The sequence below is a fragment of the Benincasa hispida genome, chromosome 2 (assembly GCF_009727055.1).
Source record: "Benincasa hispida cultivar B227 chromosome 2, ASM972705v1, whole genome shotgun sequence".
In the NCBI taxonomy this organism is placed as follows: Eukaryota; Viridiplantae; Streptophyta; class Magnoliopsida; order Cucurbitales; family Cucurbitaceae; genus Benincasa; species Benincasa hispida.
The window spans coordinates 29,149,967-29,171,826 of NC_052350.1; the positions used below are offsets into that span (position 1 = coordinate 29,149,967).

At 34.4% G+C, this 21,860-nt stretch overlaps 1 protein-coding gene and 1 long non-coding RNA gene across 2 annotated transcripts; both read right to left on the reverse strand.

The window, feature by feature from the left end:
- Positions 1 to 64: 64 nt before the first annotated feature.
- LOC120071099 (serine/threonine-protein phosphatase PP1 isozyme 2-like) lies at positions 65 to 9,984 on the reverse strand. The gene is made up of 4 exons (XM_039023153.1): positions 9,564 to 9,984; positions 1,988 to 2,547; positions 920 to 1,141; positions 65 to 420 (listed from the first exon to the last, which is right to left on the reverse strand). Exons 1-4 carry the CDS (start codon positions 9,736 to 9,738, stop codon positions 397 to 399), a joined length of 981 nt encoding a protein of 326 aa, XP_038879081.1. The 5' UTR covers positions 9,739 to 9,984; the 3' UTR covers positions 65 to 396.
- Positions 9,985 to 15,890: 5,906 nt separating this feature from the next.
- On the reverse strand, positions 15,891 to 17,581 carry LOC120071726. The gene is made up of 2 exons (XR_005480319.1): positions 17,502 to 17,581; positions 15,891 to 16,248 (listed from the first exon to the last, which is right to left on the reverse strand). It is a non-coding gene; the product is annotated as an uncharacterized LOC120071726 (long non-coding RNA).
- Positions 17,582 to 21,860: the final 4,279 nt, after the last annotated feature.

The following is a 21,860-nucleotide window of genomic DNA, read 5'->3' on the forward strand; positions in this document are numbered from 1 at the left end:
GAAATGGTAAAATTTGCCATCGTTTGCAGCCACAATGAATAAAAGGGTGAAATGAACATCTTGATGAACCAGAAAAAGGGAACGCATAATTAAATGTCCAACACATACAGTAGACTCGTAGCACCGATAACGCTGATGGCGCTGCCAATTAGTGTACAAGGAAGATGGGCAGGTATTCGCAACCGACCACCTTCGATAACTCAAATTTGTATCGAGGATAACAATATTTTGTAATCATTTTAAAGTTCACCTTACAATTTTTTCCTTTTTGTTTTTTACAATTTTCAGCATTTAAGTTTAGAATCAAATGATCGAACCTAGACTTTCCTCCAAAAGTTATAACTTCCAAGTTTTGTAAACTCAACTGGCCGCAAGAGACCTCCATGCCTGACCAAATCATGCTTTTGTACCAAGGAAGGACTGCCAAAAACAAAAAGATCACAGAAAGTAGCAAGTCAAAATGGCATAAGTAGCAAGCAGAAAGTTCCCAAGTATGTTCATAGGACAAATATGCTAAGGAGCATGTGATAGAATTTCTTCTACACATGATTGAAAAACTAGGCCTCAAACCGATAGCAATACCTTCTCACCATCGTAACTACAAGGAAAAAGATGGTATAATAACACGAACCTTCATTATTCATGCTAAAAGATACTTGTACTCTTTACTCAAGACAATAGTTAATCCTACAATGTTTGGTTGTCAGGAAACTATAAAATTTTAATACCCTAACTAGGTGGTCACTAGAAGATCTAAACCCTTTCTCCCAAAATCCTTTCTACTTTTTTTCACCAGACCAAAAATGATTAAAGCTAACACAGGTTGGTAACAAACATTTTATATTCAGAAACTAGACAAAGTGAATGACTAGAAATCCAACTTTAAAAAATAATATTTTTCTTTAAATGTTATGTTTACCTTAACCCCTGCCGGAGGGTTTCCAGGCTTTGTCGTGGTAGTGCTTCCAAAGTTCAACTTAGGTTTCTTATCTGCAGGCTTTAGTATTTGAAATGAACACATAAGCGTCTCGTCCACACTCATCATGGCACCAGCATTATCAAACTCGCCACAGTAATTAGGTGCTGAAAAAATAGTTACAAGTTGACGATTTGCGAAGAACTCATATCCATCCTCCACAACCTATATAAAAGTAATGACTAGTTAAAAGCTTAGAAGCTCAAAAAGAGAGAGACCTACATCCATCATTCTTGGTACAAGAAACAGTATGGAAGGAAGCTAGAATTAAATATTGCAATCTCAAATCGGTAGAGTTACTAGAAACCATATTTATATAAACTAGACTAAAATGGAAGAGACAGTCCCAATACTTTCACCAACTGAAATTTCCCTCATTCTACGCATAGTTTGAGGCAAGTCATTCATAATTTTAAAGCCTCAACTTTTTTTTTTGGAGAAATATCAATTTATGCTCCTAAACTTTGAGGGTTGTATTAATTAAAACTCTAAACTAACAATTGCATCAATTTAAATCTTGAACTTTGTAAGTGTGTCAATTTACACCATCCATTATGTTTTGTTTGAGAAAACACCATGTGAGACTTATAATTGTATCAATTAAACCCCTAAACTTGCATAAGTGAATCAATTTATGCTCTCAAAGAATTGTCCACACATTAACTCTAATTGTCCATTTAGTAAAACCGACATTTGAAGAAATCCATATATTTTTTAGAATGGATGCATGGATGATTTTCAAAGGCAATCATACTAAGGGTCTAAGTTGATTTGCTAATGAAAATTTAGGAGTTTAATACAAACTATATGTTTTTCACAAGGCAAACAAAACCTGGAGAAGAATGTAAATTGATACACTTATTAAAGCATAGGCTTTAAATTGATATAATTTTTAGTTCACACTTTTAATTGATACAACCACCAAAGTTGGTATAAATTGATATTTTTCCTATTTTACCTTCTTTTTTTATAAGAATATTTTAAAGACGGAAAAAAAAAAACAATAAAAACCTGATGTGCACGACAAATGAGATCCAAATCATGCTTCTGAAGAAATTCTGTCACCTTGTCAGCACCAAAAGTAAATGAAACACCCCTGTCGTTCATTCCCCAACCTTGAACATCTTTACTAGGATCAGACCAGAGAAGATCACAGAGCAAACCAGCATCTGGTACATCTGTTGGTCTTGACATATTTCTAATTTGATCCAAATTATTCAGGTCAGGAGACAAACCTCCATGCATGCACAGAATTTTTTCATCAACCAGAGCTGCCACAGGCAGGCAGTTAAAGCACTCCGTAAACGTCTTCCATAACCTAACATTAAATCGTCTTTTACACTCATCATAGAAGCCATATATTCGGTTTATAGAAGCACATTCATGGTTCCCTCTCAATATGAAAAAATTCTCTGGGTATTTTATTTTATATGCCAGGAGAAGACATATGGTTTCTAGACTTTGCTTGCCTCGATCAACATAATCACCCAAAAATAAGTAGTTAGCATGAGGAGGTAACCCACCATATTCGAAAAGCCTTAATAGATCAGAATATTGCCCATGTATGTCACCTACACATTAAAAATAGTACAACATTAGCAGGACCAACGATTATTGAAGACAAATATAACTAAGAAGAAAGAAAACTTGCAAAAACTGATCAGAACCCTCCCCCAAGCAAGCCCGTCAAAGTATAATGAAACCAGCCATCCAATAGAATCAGTACAATACATCAATTCATGGTTGATAATTTCACCTCATCAGAGGATTCAGCGGTTTATCCCTTGCTTCAAACTAACTAATGAATGTGTTAGTGCATAATTCTTTTTTAAGAGAAAAAAAAAAATATATATATATATATATATTATTCATTGATGAGGCAAGAAGTTACAAGATAAGAACATTATCTCCACCTAGTAGGAGTTTCTTTTTTTTTTTTTATTAAAAAGAGAGAGAAAACACTCAACTTAATTAATTACAAAGAGATGAATTACAAAAGAAACTGGGCAGTCCACACTAGCTAGAGGCATAAAATTTAGCCATATTTAAGATCTCTCCCCGACCTCCTGTTCCTTCATACACAGAAGCTGCCGTAAAGAAACAAGTTTGAACACCTTGACTGTAATTTTTCGGCGGTGTTCATTAAAAATATCAATGGAAAAAGCCCAAGAATCCATACAACAGGGAAAATGCCATAAGATATATGTAAATACAAATGGTAAGACAAAACTTTCATTGGAAAAAGAAAGTATACAAGGGCAAACAAGACATACCCCAAAAATAAGAAACCATAGAAAAACGCTAAAATACTTAGTTATAGAGACTTAGGAGGCACTGAACCTAGCTAGGACAGAATTCTCCTCCTAAGAACTCTCTACACCTTTAAGAAATCTCCGGTTTCTCTCAAGCCTTATGTTTCATGAGACAGCACAGTTTCTTCCAGTTTGCTGTTTCAGTTTAGCCAGTTCGGGTTTTTAAGGTTCCAAGAGACCGCAAAGTAAGCAGCTTGCCAAAGAGGAGCCACCCTTATTCGAAATAGAGGTAATAACACCTAAAGATTGCTTGGGTTTTGAGATGATTATAGTCTGTGGATTATATTAGTCTGCCTTTGAGATACAAGTTATTTTAGTCTGGATCATAATAGATTGTATTTGAAGTGCAAACTATTTTAGTTTGTATTTGCCATGCAAGTTATTTTAGTTCGTGTTTAGGTTTTTTTGAATGTTTTTTTCAATTTTCGGTTTTTCTTCTTTTTTTTTTTTTTTTTGTAATGACATTTTTTTATATTACATTTTTTATGCTTCATCTTTTATAACTATATTAAAACTAAAAAAAGTGTCAAATTTGAAACTTTTTTTTTTTTTTGTAATTATACTTTTATATACTTTAATTTAAGAAAAAGAATTTGATTACATTTTTTATACTTCATTTTTTTATGACTATACTAAAGCTAAAAAAGGTCAAAGTTGAAACATTTTCTTTTTTTTTTTTTTTTGGAAAATTGCATTGTATGGCAAATACATTTTAAGAAACCAAAACCATGATTTCAACTTTTTTGTAATTGCAGGTGTGTCAATCACATAGTAATCACATAGAAATCAAATAGCAATCAAATTTTCAGACGAAAGCTTTTTGACATGTTTGCAAAAAAGTAAAACCTAGGGACACACGCCCAATTTTTAATTTTTTTTTATTTAAGTTGCAATTGCCCCTTTTTGTGTGTGTGTGTGTGTGTTTACATCTTTTTATACTTTAATTTAAGAAAAGAATTTGATTACATTTTTTATAACTATACTAAAACTTAAAGGGAAAAAAGGTGAGACTTTTCTTTTCTTTTCTTTTCTTTTCTTTTCTCTTTTTTTTTTTTTTTTTTTTTTTTTTTTTTTTTGTAACTATACTTTAATTTAAGAAAGGAATTTGATTACATTTTTTTATACTCCATTTTTTATACCTATAGTAGAGCTGCCCAAAAAGAAGGTCAAAGTTGAAACTCTCTTTTTTTTTTTTTTTTTGTAATTACATTTTTGTAAACTTTAATTTAAGAAAGAATTTGATTACATCTTTTAATAACCATACTAAAACTGAAAAAAAAATGTCAAAGTTGAAAATTTTTTCAATTTTTTCAATTACATTTTTATATACTTTAATTCAAGAAAGGAATTTGATTAATTTTTTTTAAGTTTCATTTTTTATAATAATACTAAAACTAAAAAAAGGTCAAAGATGAAGCTTTTTCAAATTTTTTTGTATTACATTTTTTTATACTCTAGTTTAAGAAAGAAATTTGTATATTTCTTTTATACTTCATTTTTTATTACCATACTAAAACTACAAAAAAAAAAAAGAACAAAGTTGAAACTTTTTTTTTTTTGTAATTACATTGTTTATACTTTAATTTAAGAAAACATTATTTTGCAATTTCATGGTTCTATATTATTTTATATTTAAATGAAAATAGAAAAACTATTCAAAATAATATGAACATAATTCTATGTACTTGAACATACAAAAACCAAATAAAAGTTTTACAAGTTTCCATTATGGAAAAAATATATCATGTGTTCACTGCAGCTAATGGTGGGTTCACTGTAGCTAAATAGGGGCTCCAAATAGTGCTCACCATACCTAAAGAGGGATTCCAAATAGTCTACACTGTAGCTAATTGTGGGTTGAAACAATTGTAATCTTCAACTATAATAATAGGGGACCCAAACACTAAGTGGACTACCACCCAACTCAACTCGGGGCCAAAACACCCCCTAAATCATGGACTAAGACCTGTTACGAGCCATTTGTGCTCCAAAAGCCTCCAAAAATTTGTCTCAAATCATTCCAGCCAATCAACATCTCCACATAACATGCTTCCTGTTAATCACCAATGCTTGAGTGTAATAAATTTAATTATATCAACATTTTAACACTCTCATCACTTGTAGTTAGAATAGGCCCAACAAATGAAAATCAATATTAATAAGGGAGGAAACGACATTATAGGAATTCAACACCCAATCTCCTCCTCTAATACCATAACTCAAAAACTTAAACTAGTGGATTTTGGTAAATTTAGTTATATCATTACTTACTCCGTATCCTTCAAAGAACTCTTACCGACTAGACCACCAAGGTCCTAGAACAAAAGAAAATGATCTCGGGCCAATAGTGTTAATCCTCTCATGAAAGACCCATTGGAAAATAAAGAAATACTCTATACATGGCCTACAGGGCCATAAGTTTTACAAGGGGAGCCTCAAGAGAAAAAGGAGAATTTCAAGAAGGCTAAATGGTAAAGACAGCAGAGCAAAAGCCGAAGGGGCTTCCCTTACCAGACAATCCTCCCATAGACGAATCAACAAATCATCCAGAACATTTGAAAGCTAGAGAAAGTTGTGTACCTAGAAGCAATGGACTTCCATGGATCCATGAAACTGCCTTTGACCCGATGACTTGTAAATCCACTCATAAGAACAAATCATACTTGCTCTCATTTATCCTATCTTATACCCACAAAGTTTTGGTTTCTAAAGAAACCATCATGAGCATTTTGCAAGAATGCCTTGCTATGAAGTCTCAAATTCTTCCTACCTGTAGCCCATTGAGGTTAATCTCTCATGCATTTTCACCCAACCAAATGAGATCCCTTCCCATATAAATTCTATGGTCTTTTCCACCCAAGCAATAAAAACATGAAATAAGTTACAATCCCACTAAAGAATAGATTGGATGAGTGTCTGACCTCACATTCTTGAAGAAGAAAGCCTTTTTTTGTTGATTAGAGGCATTTTTTGACCACCACCATTGATTTCCAATAACAGTTACTTGGTAAAAGAAAGTTTTTTCGCCTTAACTATTTTTGTAAAAGAAAAGAATACAAAAGGACACCAAAAGCCACCCAACAAAAGGAAACACCCAGACCTAACTAAGTATACAGAAAGGGGTCCAATTCGAAAGGACAAAGCCTAAAGAACAATTACAACATGCCTACAAAAACAAATGCCAAAGTACAAGTTTTACGGATAAGTTTTTTCTTTTTTCTTTTTTTTTTTTTTGGGGGGGGGGGAGGAATAAGAATCACGTTAGCAAATCAAATGCCGAAGTAGATGTTAAATCTAGCAATGAACCACACCTCCTCAAGAGGTTTCTCAAACCCCTCAAAGTTCTCCTATTCCTCTCTAACCAAATACTCCAAACCAAAAACTCCTACTCCCTTAAGGAAGAAATACATAGATATAAGAAATAGCACCAACCTTACCTTGCTCTCCATATCAAGCTTCAGGAACTTACAACATATGCAATATAGAGAAATCTTGTCAAGTCCTTATCAACCTTAAGCCCTTAAATAATCTCAAACACGGCCAAGATTAATAAATAAATCCTCCTTAATCAAACAGAACAGAGGACTGTATCATTTCAAAATCAAAGATAACCTACATTAAACCCTTATTTCACAACTGACGTTATCCTGCTAAGAACATCCACAACCAGAATGAGATGAAAAGGGGATAAAGGATCTTCTTGTTTAACACTCCTATAGGCATAAATTCTACCCTTAGGCTCACCAATGATCAAGATGGACAAGTTACCCAATCGAAGGGAGTGCCAAATTCAGGATCTCCATTCGAGCTTAAAACCTTTTCTCCATAATACTGTAAGCAGGCCTTCTGCCCCCATCTCCTAGATTGTTTTTTTATTTTGACAAATATATAGCCGTTGTTGTCTCTTATCAAACCAAACAAAAAAACTCTATCTAGGAAACTCCAATTCATGTCACCATAAGCTTTCTCAAAATCAATTTTAAAATAAAACCACTAGGTGCTCATTCTTTTCTCCTTTTCATTGATAAAAGGTGGGAAAAAAGCTCCAGCATGGCTAGGACCAAGACTTTTTGATGAAGCTAGGGACCCTTAAACAAGAGCTAAAATTGTGGAACAAGTATACTTTTGGGTGTTTAACCTTCTTGAAGAGCTAGCTGTACAGTGATCTTCACAACATTAGCTCTCACGAGGAAGTGACATCATCCATTTCTAATCTTTTTTCTTTAAAAACCACCCGACTCAACATTACGAACCAACTTGTATCCACTCAGTGCAACAGGAGATTTAACAACCTAAAACTAATTGAGTATCCACTCACTGAGTGGATAAATCTTCTTTCGCACTTGTATCCACTCCGTGCAAAAGAAGATTTTTGGTGACAAAAATTCAGGACCAAGGGCTTCTAGGAAGGGATGACAACACCAAATTATTTTAGCAACCAAGAAGAAGAAAAACACCATTTCGTAGATTCTTTTTAGCAGTTGGGAGGAGCCTCCATAATGATCCCATATATATATATAGAAACAAAACAAAATCATTAATACAATGAAATTACAAAAGGGAAACCTATCCAAAGGATTACAAAAAAACTTTTCAAATAGGCTATAAGTTGAGTTAAACCATAATTACAAAAAGGAGGAACCAATTCACACCGAGTGAGAGACGTTATACATAACCAAAGAGATAAGATACATGGTCCTTACAGGTATCAGAAAAGATACGAGAAGTCCTATCAAGCCAAAGGGACCAAAGAAAAGCCTAAGTGATGATGTGCTATAAAGTCTCCTCTTTCTTGAATAGAAGATCAAGAATAATCCTATGCAAAAGACAGAGAATATAGTTGGTAGAGAAATCAACCAACAAAAAGACTTGAAAATGAAGTTCCAAAAAGTTGTAGTGAACGAACAAGTAATGAAGAGATGAATTGAGATTAAATCTAAACTCTTCAGTCCTTAAGTTTCAAGAGTCACACTGGTCCAAAACTAAGATTGATTTCTTCTGAGGGATCCTACTCAATATAAGAGCGTATAACGCGGCCTTGTTGGCTAAATGGTCGTTGAGCTTTCCTTGGGAGCCTAACAATTTAAGGCACAAACTAATCCCATTAAATACAGGCCCAAGGCAGTCCAATCTCGAGACTTACTACCAGAAACCTCTGGAAACCTAATTTTGATGGCCTCCCTTTCTTCTCCTAGTTTGCTCTTTGTTCTAAGGTTTAGATTCTTCTTCAGGCAAACATCCTTTGCTTCTTCATGGAGTATTTGGCTTGAGAGAAATAGGAGAGTCTTTAGTGATAAAGAATGTTCTTGGGAGAAGGTTCGAGCTTTGATTAGGTTCAATGCCTCCTTTTAGGCTTCCTTCACTAATACCTTTAAGAATTAGTCAATTACCCTTTTACCTCTCATCCTTTTAAATTGAAGCCCATTTTGTAATTTTATTGTAGTTTTTCCAAATGTTTGTTATTATCGAGGCTCCCATTGATCCTAGCAATATGGCCCTGTATGGTTTTGCCCTTTAGTATTCTTTCATTTGTTTTCAATGAAAGTCGTTCTAACAAAATCCAAAAGAAAAACCTAAAAGTAGGGAGGAAGAAAATAAAAGGCATAGTTTGTACATACCATTAACCTTGATGGACCAAGGCAGCACATCACGTAAATTACTCAACTAAGCGATTGACAAACTAGATTAATGAAAAATGAAAAAAGAAAAACATGAATAAAAGCTTCCATGCAAAACACAATGTATGAATGTTGCAATAATCTATGCATACATGTATGTGCGTTTGCATTTTTCTGTCCACATAAAGACCTCCTCAGGTTCATCAACTATGAACCACTTAACCAATGGGAAACATGAATGGGGCAAAGCAGGTTAACAATATACAAACACGTCACACCAATGTATAATAAATGTACATATCTGTGTCTGGTCGTCAGCATATATAAATAAAGCTTTGCAGGTTCATCAACTAGGGGTCAGTTAGTCAAATGGTATTCATCAATAGAGGTTAAAACTAAAAGAAGTTGAAAAATAACTGCTATATAACAACTGAGCAAAGAAAAGCAACAAACCCCAGAAAATCAAGTATTTCAAATAAGTCAACCAGAACACAAATTAACCAAAAAGAATTCAGCAAGCACGACTAAGAAGAGCTCCAAATATATTTCCTAATAACAACAAATAAAAAACTTCAAACTAGTCTATTACAATATTTACAAACAAAACCAAATAGTAAATCTCAGGTGAAAACAAGTAGTATTGTAAGAAAAAGATACCACAAATCTTGATAGGTGCCTCAAGCTCCAACAAATTAGGCTGCTGCAAGAAAATCTCTCTAGAAACTTGACAGAGTTGTCGGATCTCGGACTCGGACAACTGAACCTGCTTGCCGACGCGGCCACGAACCTCGAGAAGACGATTGATAATATCGTCGAGAAGTGAAGGGTCCATTTGGGGAGGAGAATCGAACGAAGAAGGTCTAGTGGGTGTTGTTGAAATAGAGAAAGGGGAAATAAAACGGGAAGGAGAAGGAGGAGGTTGGGTGTAAAAGCATGGTCGGCCGCCGCCGCCGCCGCCGCCGGTATGGGGTTGCTCAAGGATCGGAGGGGGGGGGGACTTTGAAGAGAGCTGACTTTCGAGGAAAAAAGGTCTGCTGCCCAAAACCAACAGCAAACTAAGTTGTCCGATATTTTGAACAATTTACGCTAAATCACTAACTACTAATTAGTAATAATTACTCGCGCCATTCAACGAAAATTTAGCCAAACAAGACTTATTACTCTTTTGTCTCTTTTATCTCTCTTTTTGTCTTAAGCACATTAAATTCTAATTTTCTTTCCCATCACTAAATTATATAATTCGATACATTTGAAGAAAAAATTTGTAATGTTTTTATTATAAATATTATAACAAAAATAGATGTCCTCGTTGCCCATGTATCCTAGTGCATATTGTCTCATGATAAAATATTCATCTGTCTTATGATTTACATATCCTTAGTGTTCAAATGATTTTACGTTGTCAAGTTTTTTTTCCTTTTTGTAAATTTTGTATATATGCAATTTTGGTGAGAAATTACTATAATTTCCTATATTTCATTTTTGTTATTTTCTGTATTTTATTTATTTACTTCAAATTAATAATTTATCGGTATTTGTGTATCCGTAGTACCTCGTTTTGTTCCTTAATTTTACAACAATTTTAGATATTTCTCGATTGATTTCTAATCTTTTAAATTTTTATTCAAGTCTTTCTTTGTCCATCATAAGAATTATTGTTATTGTTGGAACCGAATGTCGATCGTTGTGCTATGGATAAACCCACTACCTTGAAAGCAAAATCGGTGCGACCTCAATGTCAAATCGTCGAAGCTGATTACTCCCCAAAATTAACAAAACTCTCGATCTTTGACGTGCACTCGTCGGACATCGGGTTAGAATTGATGAAAAATTGCTCAGAAAATAGTAGAGAGAAGAAGTAAAGGTTGGAAGTCTTGAAAATAAAGAATTTCTACCTTGATCTTGCAAAACTTTCTTCTTTATAAAGAAGATGAGGAAGAAGAAAAGGACAATAAAACGACTAGTTCTTAACGGCTAGTTTCAACGCTATAAACAGCTAGTTTCCAACGATTATAGTCGACTAGTTCCCAACGATTATAAATGGCTAGTTTTTTCCACTTTTATGTTTGTTATGGGCCTTGGCTCGAAGTCATTTCCAATAATCGTTCACAAATGACTAGTATAGCAAAGCAATAAATAAATTTTTTAAAAAAAAAAAAAAAAAAAAAAAAAAAAAAAAAAACCTTAAAATCCTTGAAAACTTTAAAACTTTAAAAATGTTTCTAAGCAAATATAGGAGAACAAACTTAAGCATCAATATCTTACAATTTGAATTGATGCATAGTGAAGTAGGGCAATAACTTTATTAGAGAAAGTAAGTTACCTCTTGAACTTTCAATAACTATGGTTGAGACTCCCACAACACGTTTTACTCCTTAAATTTCCATCGACTCCACGATAAAAGTGTGTTATTTAAGGTCATGATAGAACCTCAAGTCAACGTGAAAGCTCTAGAAAAATACCCTAAAACTTTTCCATAGAAGATGGCCACACCTTCACAATCACGTTACTTGTTTCATCAAGTCTATTGCAATAGACCACTCAAAACTAAGCTACGAAAACTTCACATCTAGTCCATACCAGGACATCAAGCCTGTCAAAGAAAAACCACTCAAAAACTGAGCTATGAAGATTTTACAACTATCCAACAAGTTCATGCCAAGATCACCCAAAGGAAGGGCTATGGAATTTTTAAAGGTTTTAGTTCTATCCATCAAGTTCATACTAGAACCACCCAAATGAAAGGCTATGGACCATCAAGTCTATCGCAATAGACCACTCAGATAAAGGGCTATGAACCATCAAGTCTATCATAATAGACCACCCAGATAAAGGACTATGGACCACTATAATGGGTTGAGTCCCATACTTGTTGAAAGTTCTAGAATTACTCTCCTTGTTAGGCCTTTAGTGAGAGGATCTGCAAAATTCCTCTCAAACTTTACAATGAAATAATCCTTCTTTCAGTAATTGTTTTGCAACTTTATGTCTAAGGCGCATATGCCTCCTCTTACCATCATACATACTTTGGTAATTCCTATGGCAACCTATGAATCACAGTACAAAGAGATTGGTACTAATGCCTCCCCTTCCCCTTCTCACCACAATGGTACATCTCCCACTGGACTTCTAAGCCACTCATACTGATGTCCCTCACAATGATACAACTCCCAGTAGGTTTCTACCACTCAGCCTCTTGTCTTGTTAATTCTAAAGCAATAAATTCAGACTCCATGGTTGACCTTACTATACAAGTCTGTTTTGTAGACTTCCATGAAATAGCTCCTCTACCCAATAAAAATACATCCACTAGTGACGCTTACTTTGTCATTTTAAGTTACCCAGTTTGCATACACAACCTTCCTAGTATGCTAGAAAAATATTAAAATGCAAACAATAATCTATTGTACCATTAAGATACCTTAATAAAAGAGGAAAAGCAATCAAATGATCTTTAATCATAGGTCTATTATAATTCATAAAAATATAACACTTCCTATAATCTTTGCATATTCAAATTGAGAAACATTATCTTCCTCATTTTTCTCAAGATTCATACTAGCATCATAAGGTGTTCTTACAGAACCATCATCAAAGCAATCAAATCTCATTTTTTAATGTGTGATTGATATAAAGAAAATCTATTTTTAGTTTTCCTTATCTTAATACCAAAAGTCACATCATCCTCACCTAAATTTTTCATTTCAAATTGTAAGGACATAACTAACTTAGTATTATTACTTACATCTACGTTTGTATAAAAAATTAGTATACCATCAACATACAAATGGATAATCACACAATCAGCTCAAATAAATTTGAGCAAACGCATGTTTCAAATGATATTAACAAATATTCACATAATCAGCTCAAACAACTTGAGTAAATACTTCTTTACATTCATGCAATGTATTATATACAAATGCTATCAAGGGTTTATAATGGTTATTTCAAATATTCTAGTCATATGAGGATATGCATCAAAACATTTGAAGATTCATTTAAACCTAACTGGTTTGTTTCTTTTCATAAATTGAAGATCCATGTTTAACTCATAATGTCTCTTCAAAAGTTTATAAATTATACTAATCATAAATCATCAATCTTCGTTCTCTCTTTTCAAGATCCTAGACATGCTCAATAAAGATTTTCAATCAATTGAAACTATATATATACACCTATGTACCCACAATCTTATCTAACCAATGTGGGACTTTGGTCGTATTCTCAATAATCCTCCTCCCAAACAAAGGACCAACTGATCTTCCCTGAAGTAGTCATCATCTAGGCTAACTCCTTTTTACTAGAGCATACTGCCTGTCCGATATAGTTCAACCATAGATCACACCACAACTTCTTTCGAGGTTCCACTATATTTTTATTTAACACTTAAGGATTATAACAACATAACTAAATTAGGGACACGACTCTGATACCACTTATTAGTCTCCAAATATCTTTACAATAGCATGATTTTGTATATAATTTGGACATAAGCCCTCATGGCTTTGCTTTTGGTTTGACCCCAAAAAGTTTCATACAAACGAAGATAGTTGTTACAACTTATATACGCATGAAAAGTCCTTATAAAATATCAACATATTTTATAACTTAGACAATATCTCAAATTATCGTCAATTCTACAAGCTTTTATATAAAATTGATGGAATTTACATATTTTTATACTACAAACAAGCTAGGTGGCAAAATAATGTTATAGGTCAACTCAATTTAAAAGTAATAATAATACTTTTCAACTTTATGAAATTTAATAACCAAATATAACAATTTAATCATGTATAAACTTTTGTTAAATATAACACACGTGTCTCATTGCACTCGTCATGAGACGATTCACAAATTACGAAATATTCAAATATATATTGAATATCATGCTCAAATATAGCAATTAAATAAAATTGTCAAATATTCTAAACGATTGAGTAGAAAAGTTTTAACTCAATCGTGTAGCATTTACTAAACAATCATATGGTTGATGCTAAACGAACGAGTAAAGCGTTTACTCAATTGGTTTGTGTTGGCTACTCGATCGTGTAAATGATGGGGATAAACGATCGTAGAGTATGAGATACTCGTTGCATGGTAGGCGCATGCATTAAACGATCGTGTAGGCAAACATGCTTCATCGCATAGTCACTGGCTATACGATCACTCAGTAAATGGATACAAGGCACTTGCTCCTCGATCGTCTAAACCATCATGCTTCATCACATAGTTGTTGTCTACATGATTGTTTAGGCTTGCATTTATACTCAGTACGTTGCACGATCGAGTAGCCTTCATGCTTCATCGCATAGTCAAAGGTACTCGATCGTGGTTACTCGACTAACTTTATTAGATGATCACAAGGAAAAGCTACACACGATCAAAAAGCGAGGCTTCGCCCGAGTGGTTCAAAACCCGATTCGCCTGTTTGAACCGGTTTACTCGATGGTTTATGTGGTTTTTTAGGTTAATCATCTCAGTCCATTAATTTTGATGAATGTACATGAGATGTATATTTAATTATATGTCATATAGTATGTCATATAGTATGCTATATAGTTTTAAATCCCACCATAGGTTATGCATTTGTCATGCATCATCTCTATATTGTAAGAGTTATGATATAGTAGCTTGCATGATTAAATTACTTTAAGAGCATGTTCATGCATCATATAATATAAAAGTTATATTTATGCATGCATCAAGCATATTCATGCATCATCTTTATATTATAAATGTTATAGTATAAGAGTGTATGAAAGCATGTATGCTTAGTTCATTACTTTTTATAAAAGAGTTATATATATTAATGAATGGACATTGCATGAAGCATGACACATAGGTTAAATTTATAACTTATTCCTGAATATTTGCGCATTACAATTAGGCTACGTTTATATGGAAAATGAAAAATGGTGAAATTTAGCTTGATTCCAATTGGACCATCAATCGAAATGAGCCTCAATTGTAAACCAATGTGATTATGATTGTTAGTGTTTAGTCATCTATTTTTTCAAAAGCAATATGATTGTGATTGAGGATGTTTATTTCAAATCATTAATTCAAAGGTGGAACGAAAATAATAAAACTACCCTCATTATGCCATTTATGATTGGCAACATTGAACACCAATTTTCACCCAATTTCAAACAATTTGTCTACCGCTTTAACCTACACTTATTTACTTCCCCACCCTTCCGCTTCCGATTTCCATTTTTCTGGTGTTCATATATCATTTGTTCACTCGTCCCCATGTAAGTGTAACATATTCGGTCTTTTACTTCGATTTTTTTACTTTCTTATAACCAGTAATCATCTTCGATTAACTGTTTATAACACATACAATTAGGCCTTCGAGGAATGTATACATTCCAATATTGTTTGAAATTAGAGTTCAGATGTTTGCTGTAGTTATTTGATTTTTTTATATGTTCTGCTTAAACTTAAACTGCTTAAAGGGGTTATAAAACTATTAAAATCGCTACTGGTACTTCAAATAACTGGAAGATTGGTAGCATTAGAAAGGGGTTATAAAACTCTTAAAGCGGCCAAAATCGCTATTGATACTTCAAATAACTTGTAGATTGGTAGTAGTAGAAAAGGGGGTTATAAAACTATTAAAGTGGCCGAAATCGATACAGATATTTCCACCTGTAAAGCGGTATCGCCTCATTTCAAAGGACAAATGACGGAAATTGAGACAAAAATATTCTTACATAATATGTGGGTCTCATTGCATATTTAGACACAATTGGATCGAGGACCTTCCCAAACTCAATCAAATTACAAGATTTTATCACGGATGATAAGGTGGACCCCACTTTCAAATATAATTACGGATGAACGTGTAAACAAAATCTAAAGTCTGATGGGACCCACAAAACGAATTGTGATTGATTTATACTGATTCCCCCATGTAAACTAGGCATTAGTTTCCACAAAGAAAATGACAGATTGGGGAAGAACAAAACAGTAACATTTCTGTTACATAAATATCAAATACATACATTTTCTTCAATTCTTTCTCTCTCAGCATTGTTAGAAAAGGGGATATTAACTATAGAGGAAGTGAGGTTAGTGTTATAGCCTGCTCTTTTAATCTCAATCATGCCCAAAAACTGTTAACAAAATAATAAATAATAATAAATGGAACAACACATGAAAAGTTAATAGAATGCCTAAAAAGCAAAACAGACTTAACAACACATAGCTATGCAAATTACATTCTCTTCTACGAATGAAATGATATATTTATTAGGTTGTATTGCTCGAAACTGAGCATTCTTTGACATCTCATCCTTTTTCTTTGGGTTTGCTTTCTCCTGCCTGGCATTTTCTGGAATTAAAGGAAGAGGAAGAGCCTCTAAAATGAACTCAAATAGGAATGCAAGCGAACAGACGAGAGACAATATATCATTAAACTTAGCCTATTGAAAAATAAAGTAGTTCAATTACATCCTAAATAGATATCAACTCACCATCAATTATTATCCCATCATCCAACCGCTTATTAGAGAGATCGTATGGATCGATATGAATTAACTGTTTCCTCTCTTTCGGTTGATTATTTAAGTCCCATTTGGTAATCATTTGATTTTTTATTTGTGTTTCTTGAAAATTAAGTTTATTACATCCACATTTCTTAGCATGATTTGCATCTTTTCAAGTACAATAGTTGAATTCTTAGCCAAATTCGAAAAATAAAAATAACCTTTTGAAAGTACTTTTTTTGTTCTTAAAATTTGGCTTGATTTTTTAAACTATTGGTGAAAAGTAAATAACAAAGGAAGAAACTTAGAGATGGAAATAATGTCCATAAATTTAATTTTAAAAAACAAAATGGTTACAAAATGGAGCCTTAGGAACTTTGAATCACCATTTTCACTTCTTTTCTTAGAAACTCTTTCCTCAGTAGAATCCAATTTGTTGCTTGAATCCTTGGTGTTTTTGAAATGTGTCTTCCTTACTATTCTACATTGTGGCCTTTTCCCCTCTACTATTTCTTTTTTCATATAATACTTTCGAACTTCTTACCCCAATGTCTTGCTTTTTCACAGAGCGATTTGAAGTCTTAGAAGCCAAAACTGAAGGCATTCCAACAACTTCAACATCGTGTCGTCTTCTCAAAAGAGATTTCCTCTTGGATTTCGCAACATCAATGAATGAAGTGACCTTCATATCACTATTTTGGCCACCATATACCCTGTCTTTTTCATTAGTAATTGTAGGCCTAAATTTTCCCTTTCAAGTAGCTTTTTCAACACTATCCCCTGTGCTTCTATCAAAGTTTTTCGAATTCTTAAATTTCCAAATGCAAGTTTGAGTTTCTTCTTGAGCCTAAGCCTGAAGCTGGGCTCTTGGGACATTGTTAAGCAGTTTTCTATAATCCTGGACCAAAATTAGCAAACAGAATTCTTTCCTAGACACATGGGAATTGGGATTCTTTGGATATGACATTTACTTTGAACAAATATATTGAATATGCCATATGAGAGGTGGAAGATTCCATTGGTTCTAGAGAGTTTAACTAAAAAAAGCATGCAGCCATTTACAATGGTAAGATAAGAGAGATAAAGAAAGAAGAAATACCTTAGTTTTCTAGCCCTTTGTTCAGTAGAATTGTTCGCATTCTTCGTCCACAGTCGGAAATGGGATTTGTTAGGGTGTCGAGGTGTTTGTTATCCTCTCGCTCGTATTCATTTGGGCTTTTCAGTAAAGCCCAGGCCCATAGTAATCGACAGCCTAAAACTAAAAGTTTTCAACCCAAATACATTAAATAGATTGTCTAAACTTTCATATATTTTGTATATGAATTGTCTCATGAGCTATGTTTACGTTCTGTTCGCCCATTCTACTAAGAGGTATGGGGACAAGAGTGCTGAACAAGAGTGTCTTTTTGGATGAGAAAAGAAAGAAGACTAGAGTCCTTATACTCCAATGTGTTATCTGTCCGAAGAGCCTTGATTCTGAGTGTGAACCATATTAGCAAAATCAATATATATTTGAGACAATGCAAAACGATGTGACGTGAGCTCGAAAGAGAACAAGTAGGCTGTTGAAGTGACGTGAGCTCGAACAATCTTCCTACTTTGCGACCCACACCAACTGTCTATCCGGTTTGTGGATCCTGAACCTGACATCCAGTAGAAAAAAAAGAAATAGTTAAGCCAAGATTACACAATTGTCCGATGGAGACAATATTAAAGGCCAAGTTCGGAACATAATACGTGTTGGAAAGCTATAATATGGGAGTATGAATAGAGGCAACATGAGATGTTATCATACAATTATTGTCAACAGCATAAATGAGAGGAAGAGATTTGGCAGGAGTGGGTGTAGTTAGAAGAGAAAAATCAAAAGTCATGTGGTTACAAAAAGCGGAATCAAGGAAACACTGATTACCTGAAGATATCACAAGAGTGAAGGAATTGGTTGAAATTACCTATTTAAGCAAGTCTTGTAAGTTGAAAGGTAGATGGAGAAGGTTTGGGCTCAGTAGAGGCAGAACTGGATTTAATGTGTCTAGACTTGGAAGAATGTCTTGGAGGTTGAGGTGGTCATGTAGGACAATTGTCCAGGATATAGTCACTTTGTGACAGTATCTACACTCGACTTTTGGTCAATCAGCAAATTTGTGTTTAGTGAGCTTACAATTTTTACAAAAGAGAGCTCCAAAAGTACCAGGCACAGGCATATGAGTACTTGCGAGGACAACCTTAGATTGCTTGGAAGAAGTTGAGGCGTTTTTCTTCAAACATAATTTCTTGTATCGTCGAGTCTAGTGGTGGAAGATGACTGCGGTGTAGCAAAGTAGCACGGATAGACTCGTATTATGAACAAAGCCCCATAAGAGCCTTAATAAGATGGAGATGATCAACACTAATTTTAGCTTGATCCAATTGTGTCCAAATGAGCTGAAGTATGACTACATAGTCGTTAACAGATTGACCAGTCTCCTGAGTAAGACTAACAAGAGTGTTGTGTAGTTGATAATAATGAGCTAAACCAATAGACTAAAAATGCGTAGACAGGAAATCCCACAAACTCTTGGCGTTATTAAACGGATTAAACTGAACATGGATAGCAGTTATAAACGTATTCTCGAGCCAAGTGATGATCTGATGATTTTTACTATCCCAATCCTCTAATTGCTCAACAAATTTATTATCGTCCTTGATGGATAATCTGACCGATTGAGGAATATCGCCGGTTATAATGCGGCATAGCTTATGCCCAATTAGAAAACTCTTCATTTGATGGGCTCAAGTAAGATAATTTATTGCATCAAGAATCGTGCTAATGGGGCAAAATACATTATCTTTCTCTATGTGGCTTGACGTTTGTATGGGGGACTTGGCTCAATTATGGAGAGAAAGAAAAAAAAGACTCAAAACAAGCTTAGAGATCGACTAGGATCAGCTTGGAGAAATTGGCTTGACTCAACGCAGTGAGGTCAGCTCAGCTCAACTCAGTGGGATTGGCTTGGCTCGACTTAGTGGGATTAGCTCACAGCAGCGCGGCGTGAATCGACTCAAATCCAGTGAACGATTTAGCATGTGTGACTCATACCTGAACGCATGAATCTGATGTCCCTGGATCTCCGTCCGGTGGCACGATGTGGACATCTGAAATGTCTGAACTTCGTTCATTGTCAAAAGAGGTACGATGGTGGAATCTCGCACCCAACGACGACATGCACTCAAGGTGACACATGGGGTGGAGATCATATTCAAATATTTATTTCCTCTCAATTAAATTTTATATTATAATGTATCAATTACATTATATTAATTATATCACATATAATTAATTCCATTAATTAATATTTAAACAATTCAGATTACCCAAAATTAATTCTCATTGATCCCTGTTGAGCTACAGAGTGAACTTTATGGACTTGTAGATTGACACTCCAACAGTACTTGAATAATTAATTAAACTTCTTTAATTAAATTATTCAATACCCATTAACTGTCGGTCACTTCACTAAAGATCGACAGCTGCACTCTTCATACTACCGATATATTTCTATGTCCATTGAATATAATCAGTCAATAGTACGATGACCCTTCACTAATTGCTCATAAGTACAACTGGACCAAAAATACTAGTTTGCCCTTATAGTTACATATAACTCTTTAAGTACCACTGATTCCTTTAATGAACAATAAGTCATAGTACAACTATGACCAAAACCCTCTTAGGCCAAGAGAGAGTATGACACCACATTGTTCAATCCACGAAATCAGCCCTTCAGGGAGCAATTTATCTACTTACCTAGATGTTAGGGAAGAAGTGAATTTTTTCTTGTGTAGTTGTGTTTTTAGCTCCTCAATCAGACGAATTCCCAAAATGGTAGGCTTATTAAGTCAAAGATCTGGCCACTCTCACACATACAAATCATTGAACTACCTTCATAGGCCAGAGTTCACAACTCACTCAGCATTCAAGTCATGTCACCTATGGTCATCTTGGTGAAATGTAAGTCTCTATTATTAATGGTGTTTAAGAGACTAGTCATTTCGTGGTCTGGTCTTATACAAACTCCTTTGTATAGAATACCCCTACTCACATGTCTCCACATGAATGATCAGAATCAGATCGTTTGTAGCACTTTACAACAATTGTAACATTTACAAAACGAGTCGTATTCGTAGTGTCACAAGAATAAGGTACCCAACTTTATCCATCTATTATAGACCATTTAGGTTATCACTTAAACATGATCCACTTGTATGTCTCTACATACATGTTTAAGCTACAGAAGATAACCTTGGATGTTAGTTTATTGGTTTGTAGGTTAATACTACTAAATGTCGAATAAAACATCTCATATGTTATTAAATAAATAAAAAGTTTGTACATTATAATTATAAACTAGATAACCCACGAGATTTAGAGTATCAACCCAGCAATCTCCCCCTTGTCCTAAAGCTAGTAGGGTGTACAATATAAAAGTACATACAAAACAATAAACTAAGGCATAATACATGTCGAGTATAAAATCTCCCACTTGCCCTAGACTAGATGTGACCTGTCTTATAGACCCATAATCTGCAGGTGAGCCTTAAACACTTTAGCCATGAGGGCCTTTGTATATGGATCAGCGGTGTTATGCTCTGAAACTATCTGCGTGACAATCACGTCCCCTTGATGCACAGTCTCTTGGATGAGATGATACTTCTGCTCTATGTGCTTCCCATGATTGTGACTCTTAGGCTCTTGGGAATTAGCCACAGTACCACTATTATCACAATAAAGAATGACGGGCTTAGACGTGTCTGGAACCACTTCCAGGATTAGTCTGAAATTTACTGAGCCACACAACTTCCTTAGTAGCTTCACAAGCCGCTACGTACTCAACCTCCATAATGGAGTTAGTAATGCATCCATGCTTGGTGCTCCTCCAAACTACTGCTTCTCCGTTAAGAGTGAACACTGATTCTAATGTGGATTTCCTAGAATCCTTATCAATCTGGAAATCAGAGTCCATGTATCCTGTAAGGACCATATCCTTAGAACCATATACGAGCATGTAGTCCCTCATTCTCCATAGATACTTGAGGATGTTCTTAACGGTGGTTCACTGATCAAATCCTAGATTAGACTGATATCTACTGACTATCCCCACTACATAGCAGATGTTAGGTCTTACATAATATTGCATACATATGGCTACCAACAGCCGATGTATAGGGGATCCATCTCATTTTCTCAACTTCTTGAGGTGTCTTACGACATTGTTCCTTAGACAAAATAACTCCATGCCTAAAAGGGAGTAAACCTCTTTTGGAGTTTTGCATCAAAAACTTGACAAGCATCTTATCAATGTACGATGTTTGAGATAGGACTAGCATTTTGTTCCTTCAATCTCTAAAGATTTGAATACTTAGGACAAACTGCGTCTCTCCCAAATCTTTCATTTGGAATTGGGTCATTGGTCAATTC